Genomic DNA, 12,868 nt, shown 5'->3' with positions numbered 1-12,868 from the left:
CTACCGTGTTTATTTTTGGAGCGGGCAGGTTGCCTTCCTTGACAGGTTTATGAATTTGACTTTCAAAACTGAAAATATATTTCTGTACAAATGAACCTTAGTCCATATTCACCACAAACGAGCTTCAGCTTGTATGTAGCTGAACCAATGACTTGCGCAAAGAATGATATTAAGACTCAATAAATTCTTTAGAAGCAAATCTATGCATTTTTTCCCACATTGCATAAATGTGGAGATTTCAGTGAGTGGCAAATAGCCCTCATTAAAACAGTTTCCTTTTACCTCAGTTAAATAAATTAATCGCTTTCATAAATCTTCTCTCCTGTAGTCATTTGGGTGGGATGTGTCATTAAAAATGATTCATTGCTTCTTAGTTTTTAGGCCAGGACCTAAATGGACCAAATTTATTGCTCTTGCCAAGTATAAACCCAACAGGAAAAGGTCTGTGGTGCATTTTGCACCTTACTCTGCTAGTTTCAGAGCACATTAGCATGAAATTTAAACACTACTCTTTATTTTTGGAAGGAACAGCGTGACTATGTGGTAATTTTATATCATTTTCACACTCTAAATTTTGGGGGGCCATTCAGGGCACTGTCTACATGTGTGATGTGTTATTATGAGGAGTGAAAGTTTCCTCCTCTTAGTTTTTCTAACTCAGCAGCTTGTTCAGTAGATTTCCTCTATATAACAGCCTTGATTCTTATTCTTAAGCCCAATTGTGGAGAGGTTTTTCTCTGGTGAAAAGCAGACAGGTGCAGCCGCAAGAAGAAAAGGGAGGTGGAACAATATAACCAGCTATTAGAAAGGCCGCAGTGGAAGGGGCAGAAAGAGCGGGACAGAGAGGTAAAGATGGAGAGAGTGAAAGGAGAAGGGAAGAAAGAAAGAGCAAGAGAAAAAAATCACATTTCTATTAAAGGTGCAATAAAACAGATCAAAAAAGGGGGTTACAAAAAGGTTTTACACCTTGTGTGTGTGCTTGAGTGTGTGCTCTCAGAAAGCCGGTGGTGTGAGTCGCTTAGGGGATCAGGTTGCCGTACCAACCACTCAGCAGATTCCTCAAAGTTTTTCTGGCCGCTGTGTGTTTTTTTTGCATGATTGTGTGTGAGAGAGAGAGAGACACACACACACACACACACACACACACACACACACACACACACACACACACACACACACACACAAGTGTATGCCTTAGGTTTTATGTGTATACGTGTGTGTATCCTTTCAATGATGCCGGCGTATCCTCCCCAGCCTCAGGCCTCGTGTTAACTGTCAGGACAGAGTAACAAGCAGCAGTTGACCTATTGATGGGGTGGAAGTGACTGGGTCAAAGTGAGAAATTGTCAGTGTAGTCATGTTTTTGTGTGCGTGTGTGTGTGTGTGTGTGTGTGTGTGTATGTGTGCGCACCTGAGGAAGACAACTTCATGTGCACTTACCCATCACTCTGCCTGTTGCCTCAGGACAAAGAAATGTAACTCAGCGTGTGTTTGAGTGTATGTCAGTGACAGAGAAGGAAGAGGAAGACACAAGCTTTTTGGGTGTTAATTAAGTCAGTGTTTCACAACAAGCAATCCCACTGGTCATGGTCAGTTTAGAGAGTGATAACAGGATCCAGGCTTATGAAGAGAATTGAGATACAAAAAAGTAACAGCAGGGGATTACAGGGTTTCAGCAAAAGCATTGCATAAATATGAGACTTACGTGTATTGGGGTAATTGGAACAGTGCACACACAAATTTTCGTTGAAGCACATTGTGGGAGGATTAACCTTCATTAAGCCAGTTCATAAACTGAGCTTAGTTAAAAGCACAATGTAGAAACAATGAGGTAAATGTTACTTGTATAACTGATCAGATAATAATGATGGCCTCTTGAGGACTCAGTTGTCTTACGGATTCTCCAGTCTTTCGAGAAATACACAGAGTGACACATAGCTCAGCATGCTCAACGCACACACACACACGCACACCTCTACCTTGTGCAGTACATCAACGCTGTGTCCCGCTGTTAAGTGCTCTCCATCAAAAGCATTCCTCAGCTCTCTCCTCTAGCTCCAGTCTCGCTTCCCTGCCAACAACAACGTTGTGTTGGACTCTGCAGAACCATCTGACTCAGAGACGAGTGGAACGTTAAGGTGCTTAATAGAACAAACTCTGGATGCAAAACTAAAACATAAAGAGCAGTCCCGGCTGTCACACTATGCAACACAAAAATTGACCAATTTAGTAGGTGTTTTCCCAGCAATTACAAAATTGGAAATATTTGGATGCTGAAACTATTTTTCAACTGATTTCAAGAAATGTCATGTGTGTCCTTATGATGGAGGGTAGGTGTTCTCCCTCTAATGTAAAGTACATTACCAATCCTCCATTGTTAGCCAACAGTGGCCTAATTTTATTTTATTTTTTCATCTAAGAAAATTTCACTCCTGGAAATGTCTGTGGAAGGCATTAGTGAGTCTGATTTTAAAAAACGCCACCATGCTCAGACATTGGCTGCCAGTGGTTTTTGAGTTTGAAAGAAGAATGCAGAATAGACAACCAAAGAAAACACAGTAAAACTGTGAGTTGACACAAAACTCTACAGGGTTATATCTGCTAATGTTAGCGTGTGAAAATGCAAAGGTGTGAGAGTAGTATTTATAGGCCAGGTCTGAGAGTATGAGACAAAGCCAAGAGGATCTACTAGACCTGCTTTACTATTGCTAGAACCAGACAAAGGTTAGACCAGACCTTACTGAACTAAAATGTACAGACTAGACAAGTGCCAACTGGATAGACTGGACTATATTGGGCAGTATAAGACCTCTTCAGTCTTGACTAGTCCAGACTGAGCCAAGCCAGGCATTAATACGCTAGTCTGGTCTAGACTACACTGAACTGGATGACACAGAGCTAGACTGGACCACAGTATGACTTTTAAGGACTTTGTCTCAATGTTGGCACATAAATTAAGCCCTTTTAATAATGTTTTAATTAACTGGTTAAATCAGAGGTCGCTGTAAAAACTAGTAAGTGGACCTTGAGTTACACTCATTTGTCAAACTATTGTTTCCGAGGTTAACACCTTGATGCTTTACTCTAAAGAAGAGTGCACTTTACTATATTTTACTGCAAAACACACACTTATTTATATTTTTTACACAATACTGTACGACTATAGTATATAACATACACTGTACTAGACTGTATGGTAGATTATTTTTAGGTATTTTATACTGTAGATCAGTCATTGTCCTTCTGTACTGGAAACCTCTGCACCATAAATCCCGCTGATATTATTTGTACTCAGAAGTCTGTGAAAAGAACTGCGTACAGCTTAAAGTCAACCTAGATGACCATATAAGCAGTTCATTTTGAGTTGTTTTGAGTGTAACTGCTGAAAGAACAGACTGTCTGTACTGATTTATTTGGCCTTCAGACTTTCTCCCTCAGTCCACGCAAGGGGATGTGCACTTCAGAGCTGGAGGGTTCTGCCTCTGTGGGAGTAGTGTGTGTCTGACGTGAGCTGTATTTTCCTGTCATTAGGCTGCATGATACCAGACATGCACATATAACCAGCCTACATACTCCCTGCTGTATAAAGGGAAGGAGACGGAGGGTGTGCATGCTACGTGTGCATGTCTGTGTGCATCAGACAGACAATCTTCAAGGTGCTTTACGTTGTCGTGGGAAGTCAGTTTTAGGCAAGGGACTGCCATAAGCCCCAATTGGACTAAACACTGCAATTTTCTCTGCTCCCACACACACACACACACACACACACACACACACACACACACACACACACACACAAATACAAAGATGCAGGCAACCCAACAGATAAACAGACAAAGATGCTCAAGCACACAGAGACACGTAATTAGTGCAATTTGACTATATACAGTATGTGTAGCATTTTTTCTAACACTAACATTCAGCAACACATAAATGCTCAGAAGGGCCTGCATGTGCGCATGCACACACACACACACACCCACACACACCCACACACACACACACGTTGCATGAAAGAGAAGAATAGATCTTTTACTCGCTTCAGTTTCACCCCTAGAGACAGATTTAAAAAAGACTTTACATCGGTCATGGACCGTGGAAAAGGAGGTCGAGGACCATGATGAGGACGGGAAGGGAGAGAGAGGAAAGGAGGCTGCTAAACTGTATTCCCTTCATCAAGCAGAGAGGGAGGGAGGGAAGGAAGAAAAGTGGTTGATGAGGGAGAGTGTAGGAGAGGTTAACTGTCGAAAGTTGAGAGGTTCAGTTAGAGGTCCTGCCCCTGTGATCCTCTGGGGAAGAGACTGGGGAAAGCTGAAGTTGTGTGCGCGGATCTGAAAAAGGCAGGAGACCAGTAAATCACTTCAGAGAGAAAGAAAAAATATGGAACTGAACGAAGACGTTGGTGTGAATGAGCGTGATGAAAGAGAAAAGAGAGAGCAGGGAGTAAGAGAGCAAAACAGAGAGAGGCAGAGAGGTTGATGGGAGTGATGACAGGGAGAAAGAGAGGACAGGAGGAGGTAGTAAAAGGAAGTGAGGGGTTAAGGGCAAGAGAGAGAGAGGTAGCAGGGGAGTAGTGAGAGTTCAGGGGAATGAGATTTCAATCTGTCGGAGGAAGAAAAGAGGAGAAATAAATAGAAGTGAATGAAAATTAAAGGGATAATATAGATATAGAGAAAGATATACGTATCTGGAAATGAGACAAAATAGATAAAACAGATAAAACGGGAAACAGGTGTTAAAGTAAGTAAAGAAAAAAAATAATGTATATGTATTCAGGGAGATATATAAAAGAAGAAAATAGCAACATAAAGCAAGAGAACAAGGGATGAATAAGCACACTTAACCAGAGAAACGAGAGAAATAGAGGTAGAGAGTAAGGAAAAGGAGAAAGAGGGAGCTGTCGGGCCCCTGATGAGAAAGCCATACAGCTGAGCGAACGCATTACCCCATCCAAGTACGAGGAGGAGGAGGAGGAGAAAAGCTCCCGTGAATACCTCCATGTGACTAATGTCTTTTTCACACATTCTAGCTCCATCCATCCATCATTGTGTCCACCTTCTGCTCTCCTGTTAAAACAGCGGCCTGTCGTGATAGAGACTACTGTAACTGCTTGCCCTTGCACCTTTCATTTATACAGCTTGAGCCACCATATTCCTCTCCTGTATCTGCAGCTGCACACTGGAGGGAAGAATCAAGATCCTTGTGTTGCTTTGTTTCGGTGACAGCTGGACAGTGTTGGGAAGTGATGTGAAGTCTGTGCTTTAAATTTGAAGTCTGGTGGTGAAACCATGGTGGCTACTCTTGCTTATGCCTACTAACTACTTCTTCTTAGAGAAATGCAAAAAAGTAAAAGTACAAAAAGGTGAATGTTGACAATTTCCTGACAGCTGAACATTTTGCCTGGGAGTAGCCTTTTTCCCCCAGTACTTAAAACATCAAATGTTAAAGAATAACATTTACGGTGCATTACAACTTTAGTATACGGAGGACTGAAACTACCAAAATCAAAAATATATACAGACAGTACGCTAACTGCAGCACGCCAGCACACCAATGCTGGAGGGCTTTTAATCTGAAAGGAAGTGATGATTTTGTATTGTTGCGTAATGTAGTAACTTTAACAAGAGTGGATGAAAACAACGCTTCATACTAAAATACTGCTACGACCAATTGTACATATCAAACAGAGGGAATTAGAAATAAAGGCCTGCCTCTAATGAAGGCCTCTTACCTTCTACATAGCACGGCCACTTATGCACTAATGCAAAATGAGACATGATCACTAATGATGTCATAACTCTAGTGATGATATTGTGAGCTTCGGCAGAATTCTAGTGATGTCATCAGTTACAGTAGAACTCTAATGATGTCACTGTGAGCCATAGTAGAGCATTTGAGATGTCATCTTGGTGACAGTGTGAGCTACATCAGAAGTCTGGTTATGTCATTTAGAGCTGCAGTAAGAAATCGAGCGATGTCATTCAGATCTGCCATCTATCCTTTTTCTGTAACCGCATCCCAACTTCTCTGTCCCTTCCTTCTGCACAAACCCGTCTGCAGCTGTTTATTAAACCAGTTGTTCATAAGGGCAAGTTAAAGGTCTCCATACGCAATGTGTGGCATCAGGCTGTGCTCATTGACTGATAAGAAGGCGTCAAACCTCAAATGTTATATATTTAAGGCCGTGTTTACATGTGTTTCTGTCCTTTATCAGACGACATGCATTCAGATAGATAAGCCTCTATCAGGCACATTGTTAACATGAAACAGCCTTTGTCCTTCCTTTAAGATGTTGAATCTACAGGACCTGACCTGAAGTGGGTTGTTTTCTGATGGATTTCCATACAGTTGCCTTTTGTAGTGTGTCAGGACACTTTGTTCACTACATGGTGGCCTATTATGTGTTTTTAGTGCTATATTTGGAGGGTATTGTTTTAACCCAAAAGGAGTAATGAGTGACCAAACAGAGATGTCCGTTATGCACTGAACCTTGCTAAATCCTACATCCCTCCTCCTACCATCTCTCTATCTTCCTGTTTGTCTTTCTTTGTATTACTCTCCTATTTGGCCGTATTTTACTCCCTCTCACTCCTCAGACGTACTCCCTTAAATTCCATCCTCCCTCATCCCCTTCATTTCCTCCTTTCTTCTCTCCTTACCTTCCTTCTCCTCTAGTTCCCCTCCCCCTCGTCCTTATTTGGCAAACTCCATCACCCCTACTTCTCTCCATCATTCATTTCCTTACATCCTTTCCAGTCAGTCAGGGTGCTCCTCCACCCCTCTTTGTTTTTCTAGTGTGCAGTTTCACAGTAGACCAGCTACTGAGTGGTCAAGGTCACACCTGATTTTATGTCTCAACACGACATCTCAGTTGATATTAAACTCACTGCTTGGCTCTGTGTTTGCTCCCAGGGGATTTTATTGTTAAAATGTCAGTGTTTTAGCTAAGCCATTATAAACTCACTAAAGGTTAAAGGATCATTCCTGTGTGTTTCTTGCCATATTTGGACTGGTAATTTGTGATGAGGTAATGTGTTAGGGTGTCAGAAGATGGGGGCACATCAGGAAAAGAAGCTTTATGAGAGGTCATCTTAGTCTTCCCCCTAAACCTGTCGACACATCTACTTCTTTTAAAATCATTCTGTGTCTCGATATTGCTCTGGGGATGTAGCAACCATACTTTGTGAAAACGTTCACATCCAGGTTATCCCTCAGTGCAATGTCAGTGATGTATGTTACGTAACACCACATTTTGTTGCTGCTGGAAACAAAAAATACACAACCATTTTCTGTAAGCAAACATGAAAAATTTGGAGGTGGAAGTGTTTCATAATTTCAATAACTCTCCTTTTCTTCGTCTGTCAACAAGGTCCCCCCAGGGTGTCAGAGCGGGTGGCCCACCGGCAGAGCATCCGCCTCGGTCGCACCATGAAGCTGCCCTGCCCTGTGGAGGGCGACCCCCCGCCTCTCATCATGTGGACCAAGGACGGTCGCAACATCCACAGTGGCTGGACACGGTTCAGGGTGTTACAACACGCTTTGCGAATTAAAGATGTGGAGACTGAGGATGCGGGAACGTACATCTGTAAGGCCACCAACGGCTTTGGCAGCGTGAACATCAACTACACACTCATCGTTATAGGTAAGTAATAAAAAAGTTTCTGTGACGTGACACACCAAAACAAACCTTTGAATTAAACGGACAACACATGAATACATTGGACCAGTAGTAAAAAAAAAACACTACAGGCTTGTAATATTCAACAGTGCCTCACGTTTAAAACAAACTTGTGTAAAATCTCCCACACAGACATTTATTTTTGAGGAGTCTTTTGTTGAAGCAGTGTGATTCGAGTGTTTATGTGTGTGTTTGTATGATGACAGACCGATATAAAAAAAACCGCCATCCACAAGTAAAACACAATATTTTTTGTTGCACTTTTATTCCTCTCATCCTCTCTCCCTTTCTTTCCATTAATTTAAGTCTGCATTTGGTTTTCTGTACTTGCGTAGTCTGGTCTGCATCGCACATGATTTTTCTGCCTGTCTCTCTTTGTGGTTTTCCATGCTTGCTTTCTCCCATTGACTCTGCTCTGTGAGTTTTTCTAGGATATAATTAGCCAGGTTAGGTTGGTGGGGCCATTATACTGAAGTCTGTGTAGTTCTTCAGACAATGAAACACTGCTTTTGTCTGGGTTTTTATGCTCGTGTGTGTGTTTGTGACCACAGTTCTTGTGCTTGTGTGTTCCTGTTTAATTATGAATGAGGGATTTGTTGAAGAAGATGCTCTGTGTTTGTGTGTAGGTCTTTGCGTATGTGTAGTGTGGAATGTCATGTTTTTGTGTGTGTCTCAGTTTAGATGTCACCATGAAAGAGACATTGTTGTGGTTTGTTCATTTTTCCTATATTATCATTTTCCAGTTCTACACACAGAAAGCTGAGAAGGATGTGAGTGAGTCTGGTTTTGTTTGTCTCAGTTGTAGAAAACACAGAGTTTTTATGTGGTGGATGTAGTCTGTGGCCCTGAGGACTCTGACAACCTTCCTGCTCACATGCAGGTGTGTGTGTCTGACTACAGGGACTCAAATAGCTGCTTCCCACAACTCTCATCCATGTAAACAAAATACCTGGAGGGAGGACATGTACAGTCAGTATGTATGTGTGTGTCTGTGTTTGTGTGCTGGGGTGTCTCCACACCCTGCTCTGTGTGTGCTCATTCCATGCATTTAGGCACATGCCACTCTGTGTGTGTGTGTGTGTGTGTGTGTCAGGTTTCAGTCAGTAGAGCAGATGCCAACAGGGAGATTAAGGCTGCACTGCCTTCCAGAGAATCTAACTGAAGCATCTCTTTCTGCCTGGCATCGGTGCTCCAAAGACGGCCACGAGTAAATTGCTCTGATACAGATATTACCAGCCGATATTGAACATGAATGATACATGTTTACTGTGTTTTCATAAATCTTGGAATTTAAATTGAATATTGTGCCCAAGCTAACAGTGTTACAAGATTTTTAAATCTTTCTTGCACCCTTTGTGTTTCAAAAGTTTTAAAAACATCTTTGTTTTTGATGGTTAATGATTTGAGACATGAAACCAATTAAGAAGCAAACATCCAAGAGTTATAAAAGAGAGTTCATGTTGGTTTTCCTCTTATAGGTGCAGTAAAATTGACAATATCCATGGATATCAATCTCACTTAAACTGCATTAGTGAAACAGCTGATTTTTCTCTTGTTTTCTTGGTTGCTGTCAAATTTGCATCCCAGTGGTAGCTGCAGAAATATATTTGCGTCCCACAATAATTTGGAATATTGTTAGTAAATAACATCCTTTTATTCTCCAGTAATGATTATTGGTATTTGATCCAAAGCTGTATCGGTCTTGACCTGAACTTCAAAGGCGGGCTGGCATACAGAGGGCAGCGGGGCAGGGGGGCAACAGCTGCCGCTGAGGTCATCCATGCAGACAGCTGCTGCCTCTCTCTCTCTTTCTCTCTCTCTCTCTCTCTTTCTCTCACTCTCTTTCTCTCTATGTCTCTCTCTCTCTCACTCTCACAATTTGCACACACATACACATGTTTCAGAGATGACGGACATGACAAATCCACTCAAGTTTGTCAGTTAATTCAGTCTCATCTCATTGGACACTGAAAATCAGGCCTTTGAATGGATCCCCAAACTGTACTTTACCATGTGAATTGAGAAGGATTCATTTCTTTTTGACAGAGAACCACCGCATTTCAGGAGGGTTTATAAGATAGAAGGTTTATAGATTGTTTATAATATGTAATTGTTGGAGGTTTTCATGTGCCCCCAGCAATATAGGTGTAGCTGACAAAACAGTCTCATGTCACAGGGAATGCACCAGCTGTTCTGGAGTGTTCAGTCGTGTCACACAGTCGTGTCACACAGTCTTCCTTGGATGGATATTTCCCAGTGTCCGATGTCAGATGTTTAAATTTACAATTTTTTCTAAGAATTCTCTCTAAGAAGAAAGGACGTAAGGACTCCTTAAGAGACCAACACAGATGAGAAGTCCTTAAGTGCCTAGAGAAAAAGAAAATCTACATCTCCCATGACAACAAGGCAAACTCTATCTGCTGAGGGAAATGTGTGATGGAACAAAAGCTCCGGAACGGAATGGACATTGAAATGAGATTTTCCTCAGAAGATAAAAACAAATTAGTTAATTAAAAGAAAATATAAAAGAAAACACATTTTTAGAGAAGCTGACAAAACATTCATGTCATACTCCAACTAGCTTCAAGAAAACTGCCGACAGCTGACGAATGTACAAAGTTCACATGCTGTACAAGCATAAGAGGCTACATCACTACATTCCTAGATTGCACAAATGGTACCCAGAGATACTCTGTGCTCCACCAGGTTAACCTTCAAAGATGACCCCACCCTCTCTGTAATTCAAGCCAGGAATCATGCCACAGCGTCTCTTTGGAGAGGCAGTTAGCGTGGAAAGCGGTGTTTTCATAGCTGGGACAATCTGCATGGGCATTGAAGTCCAAAGCATGAGGGTACTGGCTGCATGTATGGATGCAGTTGTATGTGTCTTAAGAAAGTGATGGCCGGTCCTCATGTGATTATTACGAGATGGAAATGAAGAGGGGTTTTTTTGTGCTGTAGTGCTGTTTTCTTCTGCTGGGTTCGGTGTTTTTCTCTCTGCTGTTTAGCTTCGCCTCCTCACTTCCTCCCCTTCTTGCCTCCCTCTCTCTGCTTTCATCTCCGCTCCTCTCTTGTGTGGTCCTGCGGTAATTATTCTATGACCGCTCCGTTTCACAGTAATGAGCCCACACCTGCGGCTTATTGTCTTTCCCTCTCACTTGCTAACCCAAGTATCTTTAACACCTTTTTCCTATTAGCACTCAATCTCGGCCCTCATTCCTCCTTCCTCAGTCGGCCGGCTCATTTTTCCCTGACCACATTTTAATTTGTATCAATATTTTCACAGTTTCCCATTTTTCAAGGGCGTAATAGCATTTGATTGCCATAAAACGTCCACTGTACTGCTGCCCAGTGGTTGGAAGTGATGGAGAGGCGTTTTGTGAAGGCTTTTCGTTAGCGGGGGAAATTAGAGGATTCCTTGAAGTATTTGTTCTTTTATTGTGTGTGGGTTGGCAAATGTTTGCATGAGTAAATATGAGTCTGTGTGTGTGTGCTTGTTTATCTGAGGGTTTGTGTACATGTGTATGCGTTGGTGTGCACCGATTTATGGGACCACCAGTGAAGTGAAACTGAGAAAGATATTTTTGTTCTGCTCGAGAAAACTAGGTGTCCTTCAAAAAGTGAGTGCCAGAAAAGCTCTTATTTCTTCCTCCTACTCTCCTCCGTGATTTCTCTTTCTTTTCTCTGCTGTCTGTCTTTCCTACTCGCTTGTATGAAATTCTGAAATTGTTTCCCCCCTCGCAGATGAATGATTGAAGATTTATAGTTCAAACCAGATGTGATGACAATGGGAGCGTGTCTGGAGCAGAGTTGGGAAGCCGTGCGTAAGAGGGAAGGAAGCGGTTTGGAGTCGTGTGTGTGTATGTTGGTGCGTGACTGTCAATGCGCATGTGTGTGTGCTTTTAGTGTACGTGGATGCAAAAATGCAGATTTTAGTCTTAATGATCATGTTCATCAATGCCCACTTTTGTGTGTGTGTGTGAGTGTGTGTGTGTGCGCCTGTGTGTGCGTGTGTGTGTGCGCGTGTGTATGTGTGTGCAGGTCCATTCATAAGTGACTGATGTGCTTATTTGTGTTGATTTAGGCGTTTTAACCATAGCAGCTGACATCTGGTCATAATTGAAGAACAATGAGGAAAAAGACACACAAACATAGACATAATGAATGTTTGAATAAATGAGCTTGTACATGATTTATGTTCATCAAGCGGCAGCTATATAATGAATGTTGAAAGAAGAAAAATGGAGGCGCAACATGAAACGTGACAAATGGAAAATAAACCCAAAGCAGGACTTGGAAGACGTTTGTTTCAGAAAAATGATTCTGTTGAACATTTACTGAAATAAAGCTTTGTGGATTTGTGCCAGGATTAGTTCACTAACGCTGCTAAACTCAACTAAAATAAATGATCATTTAATACACACTGACATGCTGACGTCACACAGCTCAGTCCTGTATGTCGTGACGATTCAGTGTGATGTTGCATGAAGACTAAATGATTTCAAATTGCTGCTTCAGTCTACTTTTATTTCACGAGCAGCATCCAGTTCTTTAAAAGTGATTTGTGCTCCTTCATCCAGGTCTGTTCTTTTTCCATTGAACTGCATTGCATGTGTGAGACTGCAGCTGTCTTCCGGCCAGAAACTAACACATCGGATCAGGTTGCGGACCCACATCATCTCTCTATCCCTCAGTTCCTCCATCCTGATACCTCCTCTGTTTTTGTGTTCTCATGTTTCGGCGTTTTTAATTGAGATATCTGGTGCCTCATCTGGAGAGGATGTAGAGGTGGCCAAGGTTTGCAGTCTAATTAGCATGAGTCATGCACACAGAGAGAAATGAATGAGTGAGTGTGATTGCACCGAGCCTAAAAACAATCTCAAGTAACCCAGTCTCTTTCTTGCACACACACTCACCCACCTACTCACAGACACACGAGGGCAGCTGTGCCCTAGTGTCTTGCTGTGGTTTTCTGAATGTGTGTTGTGGAGTTAATGTTTTTACCGCCAGATACTTCTGCTCAGGTTACACACGCACCACTTTTTTCACTAATGGCAGAAAAATGCATGTAGTGAACCTGGAGCTGCAGCTCGCTGGCTGCTGGTGTGGAGGAACCACTCGGTTGGTGTTCAGTTGAGGGTTTGAGGCCTCACAGGGGATTTTTTTTTATTTTATTTTTTTCAGGGCTGT

The 12,868-nt window shown here is 42.1% G+C and overlaps 1 protein-coding gene across 1 annotated transcript in view; it reads left to right on the top strand.

Moving 5' to 3' along the window:
* fgfrl1a (fibroblast growth factor receptor like 1a) overlaps positions 1-12,868 on the top strand; it is a 79,475-nt gene that overhangs the window by 19,655 nt on the left and 46,952 nt on the right. The window contains exon 3 of the mRNA XM_056382892.1: positions 7,370-7,642. Within this exon, the coding sequence (XP_056238867.1) occupies positions 7,370-7,642 (273 nt within the window). The remainder of the gene's footprint in view (positions 1-7,369; positions 7,643-12,868) is intronic.

This window comes from Seriola aureovittata, chromosome 8, assembly GCF_021018895.1.
Source record: "Seriola aureovittata isolate HTS-2021-v1 ecotype China chromosome 8, ASM2101889v1, whole genome shotgun sequence".
In the NCBI taxonomy this organism is placed as follows: Eukaryota; Metazoa; Chordata; class Actinopteri; order Carangiformes; family Carangidae; genus Seriola; species Seriola aureovittata.
Note: the sequence above shows the minus strand (reverse complement) of the source record. Positions and strands in the feature narration are given on the sequence as shown.